At 41.5% G+C, this 25,483-nt stretch overlaps 1 protein-coding gene across 1 annotated transcript in view; it reads left to right on the forward strand.

Moving 5' to 3' along the window:
* The window catches only part of CPXM2 (carboxypeptidase X, M14 family member 2), a gene marked incomplete at its 5' end in the record, with an annotated part of 79,202 nt that overhangs the window by 17,262 nt on the left and 36,457 nt on the right, over nucleotides 1-25,483 (forward strand). The window contains 2 exons of the mRNA XM_037400062.1: nucleotides 9,345-9,454; nucleotides 16,512-16,651. Of these exons, the coding sequence (XP_037255959.1) occupies nucleotides 9,345-9,454; nucleotides 16,512-16,651 (250 nt within the window). The remainder of the gene's footprint in view (nucleotides 1-9,344; nucleotides 9,455-16,511; nucleotides 16,652-25,483) is intronic.

A 25,483-nucleotide genomic window follows, 5' to 3' on the forward strand; every position in this document is an offset into this window, starting at 1 on the left:
AGTCTTCATCCTGTGCTTCAGAAAAACTTCAGAGGAGACATTTTAAAATTAATAGCACAAAACTCAGCATTAGTCAAAGCTCATAATAAAGTTAAGAATTGATACAATATTTCTCAGGCTGCATTTTTTTGACCATTAAAGGCGATAATACATCTTTTTCAGAACTAAGTACACATATTCCTTTGTAGAGAATATGGAAGACTTGTCAGATTTGGATGCTAATAATACCTTGTATCATGAGCATCTTGAAACCTTTCCCGGGGCTATGCCTAGAATAATACTTAATGCCTCTATATGCTGATGGTCCTCACTGAATGCAAGTTGTCCTTACATTGTCTCATTTGTTAATGAGATGCCATGACCCGGTTTGCAGTACGATTCCCACCCTCATCCTTTCCTATGTCAGGTCAGCAAGGTGTTCCCATGGGCAGCGAGGCAGAAACTTGGGATGCCTGCCTGCACCTCCCTTTCCTCTGCCTTTCTCTTCTCGTGAAGAGATGTGGGGAAAGGTGAAGCCAGTTTAAGACATGCAAGAGCTATGGACAGTGTTTCTATACCTACCCACCTCTCCACCTGGAGGATGCTGCTGCCTGCAGGCATGTATGGGTATGGTTGCTTCTGCCCCCTGAGCAGAAGGACCAGAAGCAGCAAGAAACAGGGCCAGGAGGAAAAATGGGGAATGCTTTTTGTGCCCAAGCATGCTGACTGTGTGCATGTGGGATCGGGCTCCCGCATCGTCCATGTCATAAATCACATCATCTCCTAGGCAGGCTGTACGATGGCAGCAGTAGGCAGCTCAGGGGATGTAAAGGGTATCTGGAGCTTAGATGAGCCTCCCGGGTCTGAAAGCTTGGCTGCAAAATTCCCAGAGAACAGGATTTCCAGAAAGTCCTGCTTCCAGCTGTGCCGGGAATAATAGAAGCTGTTCCTGCTAAATGCACTCTTTTGCATCTAGAACCAGCCACAACCTGTATGTGTGAGGGTGAAAAAATGTGAAAAATAACAGAAGAAAAATACAAAGGACTTTCTGAATCTCAGAAATGTTTAGTTTCAGGTCAGACCTGACCTAAAGGATCAAGATAACTCTTAATTTATTCTGTATTTACCTTTAACTGCTGAATTTTCCCTCAACCTTGGAAGCAGAAGAGACACTTTTACCCTTGCACACAGTCTGTACCCTGCAACTTTCCAAGTAACTGTTGTGCCCAGTCATGCCAGCTGTTGCACGGTGGCATAAAGAAGGCATGGAAGCATGTGGTGTCTGTGCACCGTGGAAAGGCTCTGTGTGTCCCTGGTATCAGATACAGTGAGGACACAACTTTGGTGGCCCTGAAAATGTCCCAGGGCTTTCACTCTTGCCTGCTGCCTCTGACTCTAAGGGATGTCCTTGTGCCACCACTCCTTTCCAAAAGAGCTGGTTCAGTTTTTGAAGCGTGGGTAGCACGGGACACGTGAAAGATGGACGCAGCAAATCTTCTGGTGAGAGTCTTAGCAGGGAAAGGAGCGTGTTTACCTGGAAGACAAAGCAAGCAAGCTAGGAATTAAAAATCACCTCCCTCCCACAGGCTACAAGGTTGTCAAAACACAGCTCCTTGGTCCAGAGGCAGCCACTGGAGAAGGTGGTTGCAAAGAAAAGGCATATCTGATCATCAAAAGCAGCTCTGAGGTATCACTTGGGAAACACTAGTGTGAGCCTCCTTAGGCTTCCCCCTCACCCAGAGCCTATGAAAATGTTCCTCCTGAGGCTTCGGGTCAGACCTCTAACAGAGCTGGGCTTTTTGGCTTTTAACCAAGTGTTTGTGGTTTTGTGGGTTTGGGTTTTTTTTCCAATCTTCAACAGCAACCATAAGGATGTGTATGTTGCAGCGGTGTGATAAATATTGCCCTTTCCTTCTGAGAGAAGTTCCCAACGTCTTAAACCCCCGTGCAGTATTTGTTGCTTGTCCTAGAAAAATATACAGCTTTGATTAGAGAACAATTAATGTTGTCTTAGGATATAAAATTTTGGCATCTATTTAATCCTTTATTTGATCTTTGATCTGGGACTATAATTCAGTATTTTAACTTCTGTATAGGGGATTTGTTTGTAAGTGCACATTTCTTGGTTTGTTCTTTTCGTGCCCTGGGAATGAATTTATAGGAAAAAGCAAATAAAAGGAAACTGTGTGTGTGCCTGAAGAACCTTCATCTGCCTGTACTGCTTTAATTAATCTGGGGTGCATGGGGGCTGGTGGCCTGAATCCAGGCCGGAAAAGAAACTAGTATGTATTGCCACCAATACTTTGGATGTGAACAAAGTCAGAAAATTGCTCAGACTGAAATCTATGGACCTGTTTCCAGGGAAAAGCTGGGCTATACCAAGTATAGAGTGTGACTCATGAACATCTGTGGAAATTTCACACTTTCACAAACACATCGTCAAAACAGCAAAATTTAGCTAGACCACGTTCCCCCCACAAATGTCCTAAGACTGTAAATATAAAAATTATTGAGAAAACAGAGAACCTTGTTCTGTTTAATTCAGCCTCCTCAAAGGCTGTCCATCACAGAAAAGCAAGGAATTTCTAGCAAGTAACAGGTCAGCAGAAATGTGATTTTCCTGTTATTTTGCCTTTCAGGTTCATTGCAGTATTAAAATACTTTGCATACCTGTGACCTAAGTATCACTTGAAACACAAGAATTAGACTGCCAGAGTTTCCATTAAAAGTGTCTGCTGTTGGAAGATGAATTATCAACTACAATTTCATAGGAAAAAAAAAAAAGTTAGCTGTTAGGGTAAAATTTATTATATTAACCTCATTAAGAATTTTTGTCCAAGGTCATAAAGATAGAAGAATAGTATGAATAGTAGAAGTGTTAAAGTCTTAATCCCCCACAATATATGCTTAATTGTATGCTTAACTTACCTATATCAGTAGCTTCACAGATTTGCATCTTCTTCATTAATTATATGTTTAAGTGTTTTGCTTAAACAAGGCCTAATTTCTGCATCTACCTTGGGGGATGAACCAGGAAAAAAAAAAAAAAAAAGGGGGAATCTAAATCTAAAGCTAAGTCTGTTTTATTACATGGCATTTTGCCATGAGATACCTAACGGTACTTTGCCGGCAAGCTATGTGTTGAGTCCCCAGAGAACAAGGTCTCCAGAGAAGGGATGAGTCTATAGCCAAGTCTGATAGGCAAATGGGTTTACAGAAAGAAAAAAACCTGGTATTAATTACAGTGATAGGTTGTTACTAGAAATAGCACCCTGGACCACATCAGGCTGGCACCATACCTGCTTCCCTTCCAACACTGACAGATCATCTCTGTTGCTGTAAATGCCTGCTGACCACTGTCATCCCCCAACTTGGGCAAACTCTGGCCACACTAAGGCCAAGGTGTGCAACGTGGTTGTGACCCTCTAAACTGATCAGCATAATTTAAAAAAAAAAAACAAACTTCAGCGTCTATTGTTGCTGCTGAATGCAGTGATAACTTGGGATGCTCTGCAATACTGAAAATTGTACTGGCAGTGTTATGTTTTGATGGAAAATGCACAACTTCGAGAAATCAGTTGAACTGGAAGGGTGATGAGGTCTTAATTTATATCATAATGATGTTCTTTGTTGACTTTGGTGGTAAAAGCTCGAGCGCCAAATGCAAAGCTACAGATACCAGCAGCAACGAAAAATACTGGCACTAAAAACATTTTTTTGGATAGAGAAAATTCTGTGTTAGCACACCGTCAGCACTGCCTTGACCTCCTCTTGTCTTCTTTGAACTTCTGCATCTCTATAGTGCAACATCCTTTCTCTCCAAACAAATGTTCTGAAGTGCAAGGGGATTCTTAGGTGTTTAAAAATGATGAACTCCTGGAGCTAAAACACATTTAGAATCATGGAAAATAAATAGTGTACATTCTACCTCCAAATGTCAAGGAGACTGTCAGACTGCACAAGGCTGATATTTCTCCATTGCTCGATCTGATTATCACTCTGCATGAGGAGTTAGACAAGCACAGGCTTGCAGGAATTGAAAAGGATTATAAGCGTGGCTCTTAAAAATACAAGTGAGGAGGAAACAAGATGCTTCATTTTCTCTTTCCATTTGAAAAACTGAACATAGTCCTAAATTGATGGAAAACATTATTTCAATAAAACGATCATTTATCTACTGTGCCTCTGAAAGAGCAGTACAGAATAATTTCCAAATGCATCCTTATTTGATACGTGAGATAAAAAATACTATCTGTGCTTATCTGACAATCTTGATTTCGACCAGAAGAAAATAAAATAAATTAATGATTTAGGCAATAAAGATGAACAGAAGTGTTTTCCTTGCCTTGCTCATGCATATGTCTTCTACTTATGGAATCAGTGTGTTTCTAAGCATGCCTGCTAATACAGTTTTACCATAAAGAACAGCTAATGTTGCAGCAGAGCAGCTGTAATTATACTGCAGGTATAAAGAAGCTGGCTTTGCAGAAGGTGGGGGGTTTGACCAGCTTTTGGTGGAAGATACGCTGTCAGGAGGGCACAGCCATCATGAGGCTGGAACTGCAGACCTGGCTAACACCCCTGCACCGAGCCGTGCTGAGATTGCAAGCTGAGTTGATGCTGTCTTGAGCAGGGAGCTCAGTGGCTCCTTCAGGTAATGCTCTCAGTACAGGCAAGCCCTAAATTATAACTGGTAAATTCAGATTTCAAGAGATGAGGTTGTGACTGAAGTAATTCTCAAGTGTTTCCTCCTCTTTACTTCAAGGGATAGGCGACTGCTAATGTTGTCGAAGTATCAGACATGCCTCGCTGCCCGTAGCTGGGATACAATCACCTGTCTGGCTAGCAGAAGCATAATTGAAAATAATGGACACTGAGATACAGCCATTTAACACAGCTAATAGGAAAGCTTTTTGAAATACAAACCTCACAAGAACACTCTTCAAGGTACAAATGTTATTAAGACTGAATCCAAACCCCATCCCTTTTTAGGTCTTGGAATTAATTCATTTGATCCAGACATCTTATTAGTGGCTTGTTTCTCAAGTGAATACCTATTCATGCTTGCAAATCACACACAAAATCACGGTTGGATATGGGCCAGGAAGACAGAAATGTCCGTAACAGCCTCTTCCCTGCATCTGCAAGCTTAAAGCTTGCTTTTTGATTGCTCTAAAACATAAATACTCTAGCTGCATTTTGTTATGTACGTAGTATGTGGATTTAAATGTCTTTGAAAGTCAAAGTTGAATTTCCTTTCTTTTATAATGATTACTTTTTCAACCAGTTAAATTACCAATTTGCTAGGTCGTTTCCAGTTGAATCTATAAGGTATGAACTGCTCTGATTATTCATGCTACCCAGTTTTTGTAGCTTCTGCAAGGGTTTTTAAAACTAGCATGGAGAATACAATGTCATTAAGACAGTCTTACTGATTGTGTGGCAATTTTCATTGCTGTATGGAAGATTTCTTAAAGTTAAATAAAATACATTAAAACGATATTTTAAAAAGTACAGTCTTCATGAATGCCAAAAATCCGTTTCTTTTCCTGTATGTTTTTCAAAAATAGGTTTTTCTGGTTATTTCTAGTAGCTTTAGGAAGTAGGAGGGACACACCAACAAAATAACTTACCTAAAGTTCTAATTCACAGTATGACTCAGGATTTGTTTTTTTCAGTAGCGAAATGGCAACTTTAGGTGGATTGTGTTGTATTATAATGAGTAACTTGGAGTTAATCAGATGAAGCCATACTGAGAAATTTGTCCACACCATCTCTGTACATGACAGTTTGATGTTTTAGTCTAATATGCTCATCTTTTCATCCCCTTATTGATGCTGGAATTCATATGCATGTGGAAAAAAAAAAATATTCCTAAAGTGTTAATAGTCAAATGTTATGGTTATAAATAGAAGACAATTTTTTTTAAAAGCAAAATCAAAGGTCTTCTCTTCTGGAAAACAGCACAAATGCCATACATCAAAGCTACTGCAAACAATAGGCATGGTGACTCCAAGAATATCATCCCCGTGCAGAGCTGCACAGATGGAAACATCTTAAAGGTCAATGGTCTTTTATGGAGAATCCTGCTGCTCTGTTCCCAGTTTGGGATGGTCAATGGAGAAAGAGGCACCAACTGTGAAAGGAACGTTTTTCATTAATTTTCAGACAAGTATTGGAGCAAAATACTTGATTTTTCTTTCCAAGTTAAAAGAAAAAAAAAAAAACCCTTTACGTGTTTTGGTGAGTTAGTGAAGTCACAGCTTAAAGTCTAGTTCAGTTCCAGAGAAAGCAAGTTACGGAGTCTCCTACTAATTTATATAAATAACAGTAAAATAAATTCCTGGATACTGTTGAATTGATCATAAAGATCCCAATGATTTCACTTGAAATACTGTAAGGCTTGAGCACATTGAGAAAGGACAGCATATGGTTAACAACGTATTGCACCGTGTTCACCAAAGGTATCTATACCGCACCTCATAGATAGCTCCCGCCAGCCTAATCTTGCTTTAATTGAAAACTCCTGTTAAACTGAGCATTTCATAATATCGGCCTGTTAATCTGATGCATTCACAGACAATACAAATAATTAATCCTTTGAAAATAAAGAGCAGTCAGGCATATTTAACTGAGATCCATATGAACTTTTTTGAGTCTATTATTAGCCTTCAGTTTCTCTAGAAACAGAGATAATGCACACAATTTTGTCAGCCCGTAAATACCTGTCTTGCAGTCTGAAAAACCCTCCCTGAACCCACAGGCAACCCAAGAATATTGCAGTTTTATAGTCAATTAGTAACATTGCAGTCTGAATAAAACCAAACCCGCTTCTCGTACATGCACTGGCAGCTGTATGTCACTCCAGGTAACTTCAGCCAGGTCTGCCAGGCAGCTGCCTGGCTCAGAATGAGTGAATTTCCTACAGGGTTCATGAAAATAGGGCTTTCTACGGAAGAGAGCAATGGTGAGGAGCGGGAAGGGGCTGCTGGTGGCGTGGCTGTGTGTCCCATGCGCAGCGATGCGCCGGCTGCTCCAGGGCAGCTCCGTAAGCCCTCGCTCCCGTCTGGTAGCCGAGAATGGGCTGAGAAATGCAACCTGGAAGAGACCGAGCTTCCATGGAACCCTTCCTGATGGAGCTGGCTCTTCCATTCGTGGGAAATTTTCTGGGTTTTTATTAACTCTTAGCAGTACCCATAGGTTGCCCCTTAGCCTTGTAGGTGTAGTATGAACAAATTAAATGATATTTTATGAACTGTAAAAGCAGCTTGCTTTTACTTGCAGCTCAGACCTGGCAAGGGTACTTCTGGGTAGCTTTTGCACGCCTGGGAACGGTGAGACTATTCACAGAGTAAAATATACCGAAGTGCAAATGCTTCTGCAGGATTACACCATGAGATTGATTTCCAAACCTGTCATAAGGACTGAACTTGTTAAGGAAAGGCAGGCAGTTCCCAGCTGGTGTAATTTACTCCTGGTAGAGATCTGACAGAGCCTGAGATTTCTTCCAGTTGGAGTATGATGAAAGATGAAACACTCTATAAGGAAATGCAATTAAAACAATCAGCCAATGAAACAAAAATCCTCTGAGCTATTCCTTCCTCTGGCTTTCCTTATACATCCTGTCTCTTCTCTGTTTCGGATAATTAGATTGAAAGCTCTTTGAAATGAGGACCTGTCTATATTTTGTCTCTTGTGTAAGACTCAGATCACTGTTGGTACTTTAGAAAATACATTAATATTTAACATTTATCTTCACTGCCTCTGATGGAGACATTTGGCCCTGGATTTGTATGAGAACTTTCCTAGGGATGAACAAAGAAATACTAGTGTGAATTGACAGCACGTAACATTTTTCCTGAGGGATTTTAGGTTGTTATGAGCTAAGGAGGAGCATAGGAGGTCTCATACATTTTGCCAGTTTGTGCAAAAGTACACCTGAAAGTTAGACACCGCCAGGATGAAATAAATTCTCAGGTACATACCCTCATGACACTTTGGTGAGTGATTAAAAATATATATGTAAAGTGGGATACAGGTACAGGGCATGGGAGTGAGCTCCGGCGATTCTCCAGCAACCATGGCACAGGGGAGATGGCAGCCCCAGCTGTGAGGCAGGTGGTGAGGAGGGATGGTCTGGGGTCTGGAGGGGTGGCCTGGGGGCTGGAAATGTGGCCTGAGCTCCACGCCTGGTGCTCGGCTCCTGTCTCTGTTACAGCCCTGTCGTGCGAGGTACAGCAAACCTCCCACACCTGACTGCAGAAAAAATCTGTCCTCTGTCCAAACCCAGAACTGATATGGCCACAGCAGTGCAAAACCCAGTCTGACCTAACAAGTACCTGATCTAAATAGTAAGTCTGCCACTGCTTTCCCTCAGCCCCATGTAGACTTTCCAATTCCAGCTGGTGCTGACTTCAGGGTCTCTGAATTGTGCTCTGGGGTACAGCTGAGCATCTCTCTGAGCTTTTGCTCGCCTCCTCTGAGCCACTGACTGAGGGTCTTCGCCTCCTCACCACACTGTTTTGAGGGTAAATATGCTAAGCCTCGTGAGAGACTTAAATCCCGTGGTGGCTGGGGTTGTTGTACAGGGGAACATTTTTCTGATAATCATGAAGTAGACTCTTTCCAACATCTTCTCTTCCAAAGCCAGAGCTCCAGGCTCTAGGCTGCTGCCTTGCTGGCTAGCTGCTGAAGTCATGGCATCTGCTGGGCTTTCTTCAAGGCTTTGCACAATTTGGAGCTTACAGAGTTGGCCCCTTGTTTCCAAATTGCCCTCTTTGTGCTTAGTCATTACCTCTGCGGAGCTCAGCTGTCTGGCCTCCCAGACCTCTGTAACAGATGCTATTGTGCAACCGGAGGGACTGGGATTGAAGTTTCCAGAACAGACTTTAATTAGAAACATAACTTCATACAGTAGCTTGGAATGAGGACGGGGAGGGGGAGGCGGGGATAATCAAAACAAGAGATGAAAAAGAAAATGCCAAAAAGAGAGAAAAATAAAAGGCCATTTTACGGGATTTTTGGACTGAAAAGCACTTGATGGGAAATACTGTGCATATCTGTGAGAAACTGAAGCCTACAGCAAGCAACGATAACTACCTGGGACCCTCAGAAAGCCAGATCCTCAGCTAGTGTGAGCCAGCACTGCTTTGGTGGTTTGATGAGAGCTGCCATTTCTCATCGCTTTCAGCGGTGCTGGGCTCGTTTGTGCCAGCTGAGGACCCCAGCCAGCTTGGCACGACTGAAATCCAGAAACTTTCAATACTCTTTTGGTTTCTGTTGTGGATTTTGTTGTTTTGTTTTGGGTTTTTGTTTTGTTTTGGGAGGGGGTTAAATTAAATTTTAATCAACCTTTTGTTTTGTAGATTGTCCTCCACTTGGTCTAGAGACATTAAAAATTACTGACTTCCAGCTCCACGCCTCTACAGCGAAGCGGTATGGCCTGGGGGCCCACAGAGGAAGGCTTAATATTCAGGTAACATCGATTTTTTTTTTCTCCTGAGTGGGAGAATGGCTGGAGGTTGCACTGCTGTATACGGAGAACCCCTGGATGGTTATCCTTTCTGACTACTTTGTCAGCTCATGTAATTCAAATGAAGGGGAAACACTGGAATTACAGAAGTGAAGCAGGCTGATGGATAACCTTTAGATTCGTGGGGCTTAGGCAGAAAAAAACTCCACATTGAGCATGCTGACGGTGCAAACCCAAACAGACCTCTACGAGCAAGCAGAGGTGGGGGCAGCCCAGAACTGCTCCCTTCCCAGCTGCAAGAGATCCCAGCTCCTTTAAAAACCAGCCTGGAAGGGAGCTCACACAGCCAGCTGGGGTTTTTTTGTTGTTTGTCTGTAGTTAATGACAATGGTTAATTGAAAGTGTGGTTTCAAGTGAAGAACTTGCCCTAAGGCAATTTCTCAGAGGCAATGATTATACTACCATAAACCCTTCAATTCAGAAGTCACTAGCCTACAATCTCATTTAGCTTCTTTTATTTAATATTAAAGATGTGCTTAGGTGCTTTACAGGACCAAATTCTATTTTCCCATTTCTTATGTTTATGTTTTCCACTTCATTAGTGCTCTTTTCTGAAATACAGTCTTTTCCAATGTAAACATGTTACTTTGGGATGACAAAGTACAACGTTTAAAACTTAAAGTCATAGTCATAAGGATTCTAGCGCCAAGTCGGCAATGACAAATCCCTGAAGTTTATTTATTAAAGTTTATTTATTTTATTTAGGTTACCTTTTATTATTAGACCCTCTGTTAGATTTTTTTTTTCTCCAGCTGAAAGGGTTTGCTAGCTAATGAACTAAGACTGGGACTAGGAAGGATCAGTGCTAGTCAGCAGTGCAGTTTCACCTGGTGCCCACCACAGTGTAACGGTGGGGGGCTGCTGGGGGGAGGGACCACTTGTGGTTAAAATCCCACCACGGGGCTGCCTCCCCTTTGCCTCAGCTTCTTCTAGTGCCTCTGTGTAAGCAGCTCTGTGAGCTTCCCTGGGGGGGGGAACTGGCATACACACATATTTTATTTATTTTTTTGTGTGTGTCTGTTTTAATCCGCTAATGCTGGTCAGAAATCTCCATGAGCCACTTTGCTATGCAGCCACACAGAGGACAGAGCCAGCTGGAGGTGAGTGGCAGGAGACCAGTGCAGAAGCAGGAGTGGGGTTGTCCTTTCCAAGTGTGCCAGTGTGTGGGTACAGCAGGGTGGGTGCAACGTGAGGTCTTACCTGAAGCCTTCATTTTTAATTTCTTTTGAGGTCTGAGTGGGGTCATTTGCATTTCTGCTTGACGTTCTCTGCTAGGGAAAAAAAAAGTCAGAAACTCAAAAATAGTATACAGATAAGATTCAGATGGGTTCTGTAGGAATATTCAGTTATTTTATTACGGGTTTGTTAACGTAGTGGCATAAGATCCAGGACTGTGATGCAAGCCTCCGAATTGGTTATAGTTCCTCATTTTTCCTGCTGGTGTTGAAGTTCCATTTATTTAAACACAAGAACAACCGTACAGGTTTAGACCAGAAGTCCATCTAGCCTGGTGTCCTGTCATCACCAGTAACACTGCACTAAAATAAATGGAGAGGTGTAAGAGTCTTACCTATGGATGATGTTTCCCCGAAATATAGCTCGGAGCCTCCAGAAGAAGCCTTTTGCGGGCAAGCCAGCAGAAGTGAGGTGCCACTCGGGTCTTTCTCCCTGCAAGCGTCAGCAGCTCGGATCAGACCAAGTGCATTTCTTTTGGTGGCCTCTCTCCTAGGACCTCACAGCCCCTGCTCCTCTCGTCCCATCTCCAGTTGCTGGGCAGCACGGATAGCAGCCGTGCCTGCTCGTTGCAGCTGTAATCCTTCTGCCGGTTCTGTGGCGACGGTTTCTTTGCATTTATTGGGAGAATGAGCTCTGCAGCACAGGGGCTGTTGAGCCGTCCCTGGAGTGTGCACAGAGCCATGGGTGAAGGGACCTCCTGTCCAGTGCAAACTGGGGTTTTAGTCTTCTCCATTCAAAAGGTGGTGGCTTTTTCCTGGTGAACAAAGGCTTCACAATGGCACGCTGCTTCTTGGTGCAGATTTTCATATTACTAAAGGGGGTAAAACTTGGAAGCCTCATCTTGTTTTATATTGCTTTACACGGGGCAATTCTACGTGGGTTGATTCTCCTTATCATCCAAAAGCTCTTTTCTGATATAGGGGCTTACCTGATCGCAGGTCTGTGGGAGGCTCACGTACAAATAACCCCACAACATCTGGCTTACAGCAAAGTGATTTCTCTGGCTTTCCTTGTTGAAAAGTAGCCCCTTTTCTCTGCTACATCTTTACCTCTAATAAAGATTTCTTGTAATCCTCAAATCAAAAGCTTTTACCCTTACTGAAAGCTTATCTGTATAGTATAGAAACGCTAATTCCCTAAACTCCTTGACCGCTTAGAGTTACTACTATGACGGGCACAGTTGAAAGTATGGACTTGCATTTATTTTTCTTTAGATACCATTGCTTTTTGGATTAGCTTAAAATTAATGGCACTTAAAAATTTTTCAAAGCCACTTAGAATTTGCAGATCTCTTCCCTGTCACTTGGGTTTCAGTGCTTGATTTTACTTTGCATTAAGACTTTAAATACTACTGAAATTCAGAAGAGATATGCTTATAATCAAGAATAGGTCCTACAGGGGGCTGATGTGTCAGGTGGGTAATGAGGTCCCTGGTGATTTCTGTCTGCTGCTCAGAAGGGAGGGTTGTGGCACGCTGGGGAAAGGCAAAGAGCACTGGTATTCAAACAGCTGTGTTTTCATGCTGTTTAATAGGGTGCATGAAGAAAAACGCTTGGACCAAGCCAGTGAGGCTCTGAGAGTCCAATATTCTGCTGAAGTTTCCCCAGCGCACTGTGGTCTGTGTGGTACTGAGTCATTTTATGGGCTGCTGTCCCTGTGGCATGGTCTGGGTATCTACAGTGCCATCGCGATGTTCATGTGACTGTTGTGTTCCTCCCTGAAATAAGACAAAGCTCATGCTGCTCAACCTCATCATCTGATGTGAAGTCAGCTGAGAAGCTCAGGGCTCACCCCAGGTAACTGGCATTACCTCAGGTCACAGGGAATTCACAGAATAATTAAGATTTTCAAAGGCTTCTGAGGGTTTGGGTCTTTTTCTGTTTAGATCATTCGAAGCATATGAAATTAATCAGTCCGTGTATGCTTTAGTCCAAGGAAGGACGGGCTTAGCAGGACTGGATAAGACCTTCTAGGATCTGCTTCTCTTGTGACCTTGCACCTGAGTTTGCTCCTGGTCCTGTATAAACGTGGTGATTAAGCCGGGACCTCCAGAGGGCAGGAGTGATGCTACTAGAGCCTCATATATGGGAGATCTAGCTTGCAACAGCAGTAGTGGCACAACCAGTAGTAATTTACCACCATCAGGAAAAATAATGGCATAAAATAATATTCACTGAGGCGCTTTGCCTTCAGGGATAAAAGTCATTAGTATTTGTCACTTGTACAGTAATTAGCAGTGGTTAAAACCTGGAAAAATCAGTGAAATTATGTTTCTTCCCCTTCCCCATTTTTCTCGTTGGAGAAATCCAAACAACACTGAAGATTAACCAAGTACTGCAATCGTGTATGCAGATAAGCAGGATATAATGCTTTTTGTTTCAGTTCTTCATTTCACTGTTTCTTTTGCTTGTATTTTGATAATGGAGCTTTTCAAAAGGCAAAATTACTGAAGTTCGAATTTCAACCTGTGTGCTTTAATTCTCTGCTGGCAGTGGTTGCTATAAATACCTGTGATGAGTAATGCTTTTTCTTCTTTCCCTTCCAAACTTTCTATGGTAATGTTTGTGATCACCCTGCTGGGAATGGGGAAGAATTTAAGCAGAAGTGGTTTGATACCAGGTATATTTTTACTGCTGCTCCAGCTAACTTGTGGCAGAAGACTGAAGTGTCTTTCTTCATTTGAATACATTTAGGCAGTAATACCTTTCTCCTCGTTATAGAATAAGGCTTTTGGAGCACTGGTAATGTGGGTAAGTGTTTATTCTGTCTTGCACATGCCTAACTTGGAAGAGAAACAGGAATAAAAATCAGACATCGTAGCCTTTGTAAAGGAATTGTAACCTTTTGATTTCCCTTCATCTTGGCTTCTGGGTGCGTAATAAGCAGTGGATTTATTTGAATCATAATTTTCAACATTCACATTTATAATAACTTATTCAGGACTGACAGAAAAATGTCCCTTTTCCTATGTCATAAAGGTACTTTTTCATAAGACTCTGAATATTGAGAATTGTTTTTGCATTTGGCCGCAAGTGAAAAATAAGCTGGTTTAGGCTTTGAGTTACCCTTGAAAATTCAGTGAAGGTACAAAGGGTTTGCTTAAGACCTAGTCCTTACTTCTAGTTTTCATTAGTTCCTCCACTCTCCTACATATGACGATAATGGATGTGTTTAAAATATACAGCTTAAAGTTATGCATGTCATAACTTGAATCCATTATCTCCATTAATTCAATATGCAATTTTAAAATTCAAGTAAACATGTTACTGAGAAAAGGAATCTTGATCTATATTCTTTGATTGAATATTTGATGATAATTGTTCTCATCTTTCAAGAATTAACATTTTCCCAATTAATTTTAATAGCAATATTAGCTACTCAGTATTTGATTGAATTTATAAGCTTTTTTTTAGTAAAAACAATATTTTGAAATGTCCATAAGGCAAATTCAAAACTTCAAACACCTTAAGAAAGAAATACAGGCTTGAAGCTTGAAAACAGAAGTTCTAACATAAATTTACTGGGATTCTCTTCCTTCAGAAATATTTCTAATAAGAACTTCTCATTGTCTGAACTCCTCCTTTTCAGGTAGTACTCTGTGGTAGTTATACATAGACACCTGCTTCTTTTTACCTAGTAAAAATATTCTTTTAGCTTCAGAGAGGCTGATGTCAGGAAATAAGGGAGCAGGAAGAAGTAGCAGCACAGTTTCTCTTTTTTAATACCCTCTTTGCCCCGTTTGAGGACATAGTGTTTTAAGCTGTAAATATATCCTTTAGATTCCTCATATTTAATATGCAGCTTAAACATACATTTAGCTTTATTTATTCCAGTTGAAACCATGGAGAATTGAGTATGTAACTAGGGTTTTGTAGCAAATAAGCTCTTCTTTCTCTCTTCTGCTTCCCTCTCCTCACTGTAATGTGGCGGAGAGGTTGACACCCTGAGGAGCACCACACCGATGGGACATCCTCAGCCTGCCTGAGGACCAAGGGACCCAGCTGAGCAATGAGAGCATTGGGGTACTCGCTCTGTGGACAGTGGTGGAATTTCATCAGTGTGAAAGGGATTAGCCTGGTGCTGGTTCAAGGTGCTCTGCAGATCTTAACGCTTCCTGGCAAGCACTGGGTGTAAAGCCTAAGGCTACTTCAAATTCCATCTTATTTTAAAATGCATTGAAACTTTTTCTTGAAAAAGCTTATAACTCAGGTCAGTGATTATCTTTATATTCTTATGTTTTCCCATTATTCGGTTCTCCTTGAAGAATTTATCTTCTATTGTTAATAGGTTTTTTATTTATCTTATACTTTGGCTTTTATACAACCTTCACTTTAAAATATCAGAGTTAATACATAGAAGTAGTTGGCTTAATGAAATTTCGGTAGAGGCAAACAAGTCATTTTTAAGCTGCCCTACCTCAGATTTGAATACCTGAGAAAATGAGAAGTTTTAGGAATCTGTGGCTATGATTTGCAGCACTTCTTTTTCAGATGGCACCAGGCTCACATTGGGAAAAGGGATTAACAGCTGCCTCTTCTCCTCATGTTAGACCCACCCAATGGCCGTTTTGGTGGAAATGGTCTGTAAAAATGGACATAGACAGACCTGTCAATCTCTGCCATTGCAACCCAGCTATGACTGTAATATCTGTTAATGCTGCTCAGTGGGACACTGAAGGATAATTTGGGAAATTTAATTGACAGTCATGTTCTTGGGTATTTCATTTATGTTTTACATATACACAAGCACTAACTGAAAATATACCACTAACAGGCAGTAGCTGTATACCAGAGCTTTAAAATCCATCTCTAATATGAACTTACACAGCTTTCCAGACTCTTCATTTATTTTTGGGAAATGTTTAACGATATCCGTTCTTGGAATTGCACAGATGACAATGACAAATCCACATAAACACAGATGAAAGCTCATAAAAATACATGTAGCCTTGGAGGACCATATGGAAAAACTTCTGTGCTCTCTATGACAGTAGCCAGCATGGTGCCAAATATTTCCTGGGCTTTAGTAATAAGATAAATATCTAAAGACCTCAGATGCTATGTTACTTTAAATGCTATTTCAGATGTATTTGCAATACAGCTTACTCAAAATACCTTGCAGCTATTTCTCTGAAAATGTTGAGAAGGTTGTTTGTGGTGTTTTTCCCAGCATAAAGCGGGATATATGTTGCTATACAAGTTGGAGTGCAGCTTGAGATTCCTGAATTTTTAACCTTTGACACCCTAGTGATGAAAATTAATAATTCTGGGACTGAAAATTGGTGGGAAATAGTGTTATTATTTCCATACACCCTATACTGTCCTCTGCTGCTTCCGGGGAACAAAGATGCTCTAGTGATGACCGTTATTTACATGGGTTTGGAGCTGGCTTTTAGGACTTTCATAACTCTGAAGACCACATGGATTATTTGTTCTGGATGAAGGCTCTATCAGGCCATAGCCACAGACAGGTGGAATGAACTGAAGCTCTGTTTATGTTTTCTAACTTAAATTTATATGTAATGGTTCTTAGTTTTTAAAGGGACTTTGCAAAGCTTCCCTTCTCGCTTTGAGTAAGGAAATAATTTGGTCACTCCATATAGCTGTTGATAATGACAGTCTCAGGGGTCTTAAACTGGTGCCAAAGGGGTAAATGGAATGAATGATGACTTTGTGTGTTCTTTTTTTATTATTTTTTTCCCCCTCATGAAAGACCTTCAGTTTCTTGGTTCTGATTTATGAAGACAGTTTTGCCTTCTTTTCAGGCAGGTGTTAACGAAAATGATTTTTATGATGGGGCTTGGTGTGCAGGAAGAAATGACCCATATCAGTGGATTGAAGTAGATGCTCGAAGGCTAACAAAATTCACTGGAGTCATCACACAGGGAAGAAACTCTCTCTGGTCGTAAGTACATGCTTACTTTTCTCCATGAGATTCTGAGCTTTCAGACCAAGGAATTCATGTTGTATTGTGTTTTGGTCCTTTAAGGAAAAAATAATGGAAATGCTGTGCAACATCAAATGATTGAATGGAGGAACAATAGAAGGCTAAATGATTATATATGGCATAAAATACAAGTTTAAGGATAGTAAACTTCTATAGTTAGTATCTACATCTGGCAAAGCAATAGGTGTGATTCTCTCAGATTATATGACTTTATACTCACCTTGTCAAATTTGCTTGTCTTAAACTTCCTCATTCTTTTCCAGTATTTAACATGTTTAATTTAGATAGCAGGTTTTTTTTAGAAATTAGTTTAAAATAACCACTCATCTTTGGTATTTCCCAATAAACAGGCAATCACCAAATAATTGGTAAAATTGCAAAACAACATAATTTTTAAATGAGCAGTTAAAACAAATTTTATATCATACTTTTTTTTTGTTGTTCTGAAGAGGAGTCTATATTATAACCAAAACCCACGCAGTATGCGTTGAGCAGGACTGCAGTGTTTGGTAGCAGGCATGCTGTGCTGTGTGTATGGATGCTGGGAAGGTTCCATGGAGTTTCAGCCTGCTTGCTTAAAAAGCTTTTAGGAAGGAGTGCTTGCCATGAGCGAGTTGCCGTTGGTTGCCTTGCTGCATCAGTTTGAAGAGGCAATCCAGCCACGTATGGCCCAGGAACCCAGCTTTGGTGTGATAGTGCTGCCCGCTCCAACGCTGAAAGCATTTGTGAGCTTTCTGGTTACTGCCTGTGTTACAGAACTAGTCTGTGGCACGGGGAAATAACTGTTTTGCACAGACTTGTGTGCATATACTCGTGTGTGACCTGCTTCTGTATGTAGGTGCCCAGACGGCTCTGTAGTACAGCCAGTGTGAATGAGATGAGAATTGTATATAAGGAATAAGCAATCACCTGGCATAAATGGGAACTGGAGGCGAGGGCTTCTTTTTTTTTTTCCTGATCTTTACAGTGTTTGTTCAGTCTCTTAATTTCTGGTTGAGTCTCACTGCATTATGTGAGCAAATAACCCCACTTGCGCCGCTAGACCTTTTGACCAATTATGCAAGAGATGCACAGCCTTAGATCCATTCTGGTCAGCTCTCTCACTTAAGAAAATGAATGTGCAATATGATAAAAGGCAAACCAGAAAAATACCGCCATACCTAAGAAAAAAGAAGAGGTGGGGTTTTTTTCCTTCTATAGTTTAATTTTCTGCTTTTTTAATTTTATTTCTTTTAATGTTGCTGTGGGAGTAGGAGCCTTTTCGGCAATAAGGTTTCTATACTTATTCCACATTGTTCTGTGTTAGGTAGATAATTACTGTAGCAAAGTCTTATTCTTCTGTCATACTCTTGACATTGCTGTTCCTATCAACACTAGTGCTGCACGGCTTTGTCTTGTCATATTGCTATTTTTAGTTCAGCTCTGCTGCGAGTTTACAGCAGGACTTGATGCTCTATTTATAGTTGGTATTCACAGTCAATTTTTTTTGGTTGGTTTTTAAATTACTGAATCTTGCTTTTGCCCTCTTGAAGAGTTGGTGGGCAGAACCCTGAAGGTCTGCAGGAAGAGCAGAGCTGGTGCTGGGGGAGCAGGTCCAGTCTCCTCCTGGGTTGTTACTCGGATTTGTGGAGAAACAGGCACATTTCTGCCTTATAGGAGCAAAGATGGTTTCAGCTGGACCAGCTGCACTGTGGGGCAGGCTACTGTCTCTGGAAAAACATGCCCTGTAACACTGAGCTCTGCCCCATGGAGAGGGCAGGGGAGTGGGGACAAATAGCTCCAGGAAGGGGGTGACCTCCTTGCCTATCTCCATCTTGCTCACAAGAGACTGCCATGGAGGTGGCTTTCTTTGTCCAGGTGTGATAGCCTCCATCTCTCTTGGTGTCTTTTGATACAGTCTTGTCTGTGGGACTTGCTTCCCTGGAGATCCACCTCATTTTCTCTCTCCCCTCATCAGCTTGAACAGATAAAACCAGTGTAGCTGACGTTTCTGTGCTCTGCTTCTGCATCTGTAAGTCCCTCAATTTTTAAAATAACTTGGTGCTCCCCAAGGTACCAAAGATGCTCATGCTTTCAAAAGAGCTTTGACTGAGGTATGTATCCCTCATCTGAGCCAAGAGCGGTGTCTTGGGGTTTCCATAGTATCGGCACCTGAGAACATCATAACCAGGAGGATGGCAGATGCTGCTTTCTGGATTAGTCATGTTGTTGCATCTGAAAGGTGATCTCAGTGTGACTTTCTACCCCAATTCCTTCCAGCAGACAAGAAGGTGAAAGAAAAAGGAAGAAAACATGAATCCTGGTGTTGGGGAAGAGTGACACAAAGGGGACCTGAATTTAGACAACAGTAGAGACCCTGAGCTTGGAGCAGAAGTTGCCTTTGGGTGGGGTTCAGAGGCAATGGTGGAAGCTTTGGTAGTCACAGCAAATTTTGTGGACAATGATCTGGCTGTAGTCATGGAGGTTGCATGCAATGAACTGGCTTTTGTAAGCCAGTCCAGGAGAAACAGGCTGGTAGGACTTCTGTGGGAGCGGGCAGGTTCTTCTGTGACCATTTTGCTGTAACGGGCACTAGAAGTGAAGGGGACTCATTAGATTCCTTCTCTTATGCTTCGCTGCTGGCTGTGTTGGTATCAAAAAGGACTGTTTATGATGTGGAAGTCTGTACAAAAAGATGCCACGCTGTTACCTGAGGCACCTTCCCAACTTCATGAGCTTATGTGACAAGAATATACGGCTTTCATAACTAATAGAAACATGTTGAAGAATAAGATTATTTCAGGTAGAAGAGCCAAAAAACACCCCTCTGATCTGTGTTGTATTAGAATCAAAAGCCTGCCAAGCTTGAGAGCCAAAGTAAAACTTTTATTTAAGCCTTGGAGACTTTCCCAGCATTATATTAAAAAAAAAAATAAAATAATTTAGACACCCGGATATATGCTAGGTTCAGCAGTGCTATTATGTGATAGTGATAAAGAATTGGAAAAGCAACCCTTTTTTTTCTCCCTCTTTGTATTGAACAAGAAACTTTGTTAAAGTGGAAAAACGTATTTAACTGGAAGTCCTCTCTGAGCTTCTGCCTGCATCAGATTTGCACCTGTCCTAATCCCTTTAGCTTCCTGCTGCTGACCTGATGAGGATGTGTGAAATGACAAGGGAGGGCAGGCAAGGACAACCCACTGAATCCTGCATCAAATAACTGCCCCTCACTGCAGAGCTGCAATGTTTGAGTTGTTAGCAGTCTGGTCTTGGATTCTGCTTGTGTGACTGATGCTGTAGCCAGAGCTAGTATACTGGTGGTGGGAGCAAACCTTTACTCCTTTATAGCAGCACCGGCCACAGCAGTCTGGTTTTGCTGATGGCCCACTTCACCCAGAGACAGTTTATTCACATCCAGCCTTGCTTTCTGGGGTTTTGGAGCTTTGTAGGCAATGATGAATTGAAGGATGTACTTGACACAATGCAAAGAACACAAATGCGTGGGGTGGTCACTTTCTGGATGTTGGCAGGAGCGGCTTGGCCTCAGTTATCCCTCTCCCCATACCAACTGGAAAGGTGCTGGTTCCCAGCTGAACTTCCCCTGGGGCTGGGGCTCTACCTGCCCACCCAGGGCTCATGCGTCTGAGCCTCGAGGAGGGGAGGCCAAGGTGTAGAAACAGCTCTTGAAAGCAGGGGGGGACCTGCCTAGAGAAAGGAGGAAGCTGTGCTTGGCTAGTGATGGATACTTGGATTGTTTAATTGTTTCCTTTTTAAGGAAAAAGATTTTTGAGTCAAGTTTTGCGCTCAGACCACCTGCTGTGAATTCCATGATAGTCACGTGGAATCAAATCTTTCTGCTTTACTTGTTTCCTCCTGTAACGAGCAAAAACAGGCTCTGAATCAAAAACTCCTGGATTTGAGGAGTCTTTCCTTTTACCAGTCAAAGCAAGGACACAGCCTCGAGGGTTGTTGCTGCTCGGGCACCTTGGTCATTCTCAGGAAACCTGAAATCAAGGCAAAGCGCTCTTTTTACCATTGTAAATGGCAAACTCTGCTTAGACAATCCAGAATATGCCGAATTTCACAGATAAAGTGGTGCCCACCTGCAAGAACCAGCACTTCTTTTTGGTGTTTACACTAAAGATATCCAAAACTCAGGAGTGCTGCAAGTGTTGATTGATATGAATAAAAGCTAACACCTCAGGAGTGGGAAGAATACCAGTTCCTCTGTACAGACCGAGAACATCTGGAGCTGGGAGTCTCTGGGCAGTGAGCGCACAGTTTCACTATGGATATCCAGCAGTCGATAGCCGGCCATTGCTGATGCCTCTCTGCAGAACTGCTTTGTTTGCCTTCTCAGGCTAGGGAAAGTTGTGAGTGATGTGACCTTTAAGGAAGGCATGTGACATCCTCCTCTGAGAGGTGAATGATGCCATAGCTGGCCTACAAGAGGGTGTATGGCTGAATATTTGGGGGAGAAATACAGTATGTAATTCCTTACATTGCTGCCAATAACTCTTTCAGTTTTATGAACTAAGTATCTTTAAACAACTGTTTGGAGCTGTCGAGTGGGACACGGGAAGCATCAGTGTGGAATCATGCCACATATTTAAAACAATGATGTGATAGTTTAAAATATGCACTCTCTTGACAGAGGGAAAGAAAATATTTATCACTCTCAGCAGTTTGGCAAAAATCTAAAAAACATGTTTCCCACAACCCAAACAATCTTTTGATAATTCAGCACCACCTTTCTTGTCAAGAGAAAACCCACGTCTAAACAGAGAGAGAGTGTATACCGACTGTAATATAAAGCTTCAGACTGTTTCAGCAGAGAGGATGTTTTGACTTTTAGAAGAGGTTGCAATGTTTGAGTGAGATGGATTTGTAACTTGATGCATTTCCTTAAAATTAACTTTTCAACCATGTTAAATTATGCACTATCACTGCACATTATGAAATAATAAAATGACAACAATAAGAAAAAGCATGGATTAAATAATCTGTGCAGAATGCTCAAATTCCAAAGCAAAACTCTGAAATTTTTAGGAAAAAAAATCAAAATAGACTTCCTTCTCAAGTATGTTTTCTTCAATATTTTCCTGAAAGGTTTTAAGATTTTAAAAATTTTTATGCAAGATACTAATCTTTCAGAAAAAAAATATGGGTTGGTGGGTGTGTGTGTGTGAGCAATTTTCAAAGTCTGATTTGGGTAGGGGTTAGTCCATACACCTGGTAAACCTGCAACAGCACTCAAAAAGTTTGTTGGTTGGAGGAGATGATAAATCATTGGTGGTGTTAGCTGGAAGGAATAATTACAATTACTTACACATATTGCTTGCTTCTAAACTGACATACTTTTAAACTGGTCACTCTTTTTCATCACTGTTGAAGCTATTTTAACCAGAAGCTAGCGTAGCCACCATTACACATTCCCTACTGTGTCACTTGTTTGATTTCCTTGTACTACTCTGTAGGGATAACAAATAATAAATATCCAGCAGATCTGATTCTGTGTGTGATCATGCTTTTGCTAAAGACAAGGTATTTATAATTGAATTGGGGGGGATATTTTTGCAATTTTTTATAGTACATCCTCATCTTCAGCCTTCTGTATGAGGTGTAGCTCTTCATGATCCCCCAGCATACCTTTTGACAAACTGCCCTTGGGGCATTGTAGGTCCATAGCAAGCTGGGTACCTTCCAGAGACAGAGGATAAATTTAGGTCAGTGCAGTTTACTTGCTTCTAATTTTGGTGGTACAGCATTCTGCTGTTTCTTTAGTCACAAAATGGATGTGTTGCCCCAAATTTTAATTATTGCTGCACTTACTGACAATTCCTCAGGAACTGAGATTCACTTTCATGGACAATCTGTATGTGAGGATTGCAAGGTGGTGAACTTTGTTGCTTGCAAGAGGGTAAAAAACTTTTCTTCCTCCGCAGTTTATCAGTCATTCATGGTATTAAGACCATGGTCTCAGTAGTAAGATCAGCTTCATGAAGAGATAATCACATCAGCACCTTCATTATTCTAATAATAACAGTTTAAAGAGCAGTGATAATCCTTTTGGTGTAATTGTATTAGCATTTAGGACAGTGTAGTGGTTACTCATAGGTGTTTAAAGTCGTTTCTGCAGATACCCAAGGGAATGATTTTGCACTCTACACATGAAGAAGGAGCAAAATATAACAATGGCGCAATGCTGCTTTTGAAAGCATAGTGGAATAAACTGTTGATCCTGTCCAGCTCCCAAGGACAACAGACATACTTGGTGCTGACTTTCAAAGCAGTACCTCCTGCCCCCACACAGAGGCTGAGAAAATACACCCTGATGAAACTGCAGCAAATTCAATCAAAATGTCTCCATGTTTTATCCAAATTCTGTGCTAAAAAAAACAGCTGCTGTGTCCTGACTTGAATTGTTACGGTACATTTAACTGGTGCCTGGGTGACAGGACTGCAGAGATCATTACAGCTTCCCCAAAGTCAGCCTCTCGTGCAGTGAATTGTTCCAAATCCACTGAAATCATATCAACTATATCGATCTGACTTATAAAACAACCTGAATTCAGTGTTGAAAAAGCTCCCATGGCATATTAATGTCACTAGTTACATATTATACTGGGGGTTGTGATTGGTTTTCTTAATAAGTTATATTTTTCCATTAACTCTGACTTGGTAGAGCCATCTCACGGGCTTTCAGTGGTTGCAACACTGAGTCTGCGTTTTGCAGCTTCAGCCTCCAGTGCTCTCCATCTATTTGCTTAACTTCAATCCCTGTGCCATGTTAATCTTCCTCCTCGATTCTTGTCATCTACACAGGATTTTGGTACCACGTTCATCACTGCTGATGACCGCTCGCCATCTGTTCCTGGGTTTGTGACCAGCTCAGATGATCCCATGTAGGTGGAGTTCTGACAGCACACCCAGAAATGTATTCATACTTTCACAAGTTTGACAAAAATGTCTAAACTGATGATGTTCTATTGTGGGTATGATTTGTCATGGTGCTCTCGCTCCAGTTACAGCTCTTGCCAAAGGACCTGGTGACTCTCTGTGCAGCGCTGGGAGGGAGCAGGTCACAGACATCCCCAGGAGAAGGACGAACCACTGCTTGGCACTGTGGAAGAGTGGTGGTGTGTGAAGAGAACCTGCTTTGCAGGTTCTTGCAAGGCTTGCTGGGGATGTTCAGGAGAGGAAGGAAAGCTTTTTAACCTCCATGGAAGGGACCACAATGGGTAGTTTGAAATCAAGTGAGCTGAAGCCTTTAGGAGAGGGATGCATCAAATGAAAACAGGCATTTGCTACAGCAGATTACTCACAATTATTAATCACAGCCTTGATTTGTATATTTTCCATGTGCATTTTGAGTCATTGCAATGGGAATGGTTGTGGGGGAGGTTACTTAAGGGACATCAGGCAGCTGCTCTTCTCCCCTCTGCCCGTGCCCTGCACAGCCCTCCCAAGTCAGCATCCCTTTGGCGTGCATCAAGTGGCACTTGGCTGTATCTTTGTGTGCGCTTGGTAGATGTGAGGCCCTTCAGCATGACTTAAAATACACCCACAGCTGTGCACGCAAATGGCAGGATTTGCTGGTTACTGACAGAGCTTTTCATTTCCCATTGCTTTAATATTCATGGGAAGGAGACAAGAAGACATAGTGAGGCAGTGCCTATATAGTTCAGACTTTTCAAATACATGACTGATTTGCAAAGGTGTAATAAACACAAAAAAAGAATGGAAAATTTAAAATGTCACGAAGAGGTTTAGGAGAAAAAGGAATCCTAGCTTGGTCGTCTTCAGCAGATATAGAAGATATGAAAGGGGAAAGTCTGGTGCAGGAAGAATTTCAGACACAGGCACATGTCTTGGCAAAGAGTGGCCCAAAATGACAGTGTTAGGGCCATAACATCTTTGGGGCAGAGGATGTCTTTGACCCCACGCAGGAGACCTGGCACCTTCAGGTGTTCCTATCTGACCACACAACAGCAAAAGGAAACACCCACAGCTGGCACTGGATTTTTGGGAAAGGTTGGAAAGTCAGAGACTAAAATCTTGTAAAAACCTGGCTGTAAGTGGCAGCTGTTGGATGGGAAATGCATTTGCAACCCCAGCTTCTCCTCACTGAGCAGAGATGTTTGAAAAATCTGTACTTAATTCATTCTGAGCAAATGAAGTTCTGGCCCTGGGCCTTTCTTCATAGGGCCTCCGAAGAGCTGGATTTCACAGCAGTATATTCATTTCAGTCAGCTAGAAGCAATTTTAAAAATTAAACATTCAAAGATTTCAATTATTAAAAAAAATACCCTTGCTTGCTAGTCAAACTCCATCTCTAAATCATATTTATTTTAATTAGTTTGTAAAACTTGCTGGGCTACCTGTGGTTAGCGTAAAGCATTTTTTGACTTGGCTTGTTTTTGAAACTGTTGAGCGGTGGATGATTAAAATTTTATCAGCATAAATATTATTATAGAATATTAATATTAATGGTTTTACATTTAATTGCATGAGACTACAAATTACTTTTTCAAGCAGAAACCATTTAATTGCCAGCATGCTGATTCTGTTGCATGAGTACTATTGAAGGTTTGCCTAGCATAATTTTAGTATAGATATTCTGCTCTTTCAAGTATTTTGGAGTATCAGTTTATATATTATTGGTGGATGCACGTCTATGTGCCTGTCTGGTTCTATTTTCTATTAATTTTAGGGTTCTGTAATGGAGATAAATCAGATTATCATGACAACAGAAGAATAATATGGTCAGCTGGAGCCAGGTCCATTGTAGATGTTGCTAACACGACCTCT

The sequence above is a fragment of the Falco rusticolus genome, chromosome 9 (genome assembly GCF_015220075.1).
Source record: "Falco rusticolus isolate bFalRus1 chromosome 9, bFalRus1.pri, whole genome shotgun sequence".
Taxonomy (NCBI): Eukaryota; Metazoa; Chordata; class Aves; order Falconiformes; family Falconidae; genus Falco; species Falco rusticolus.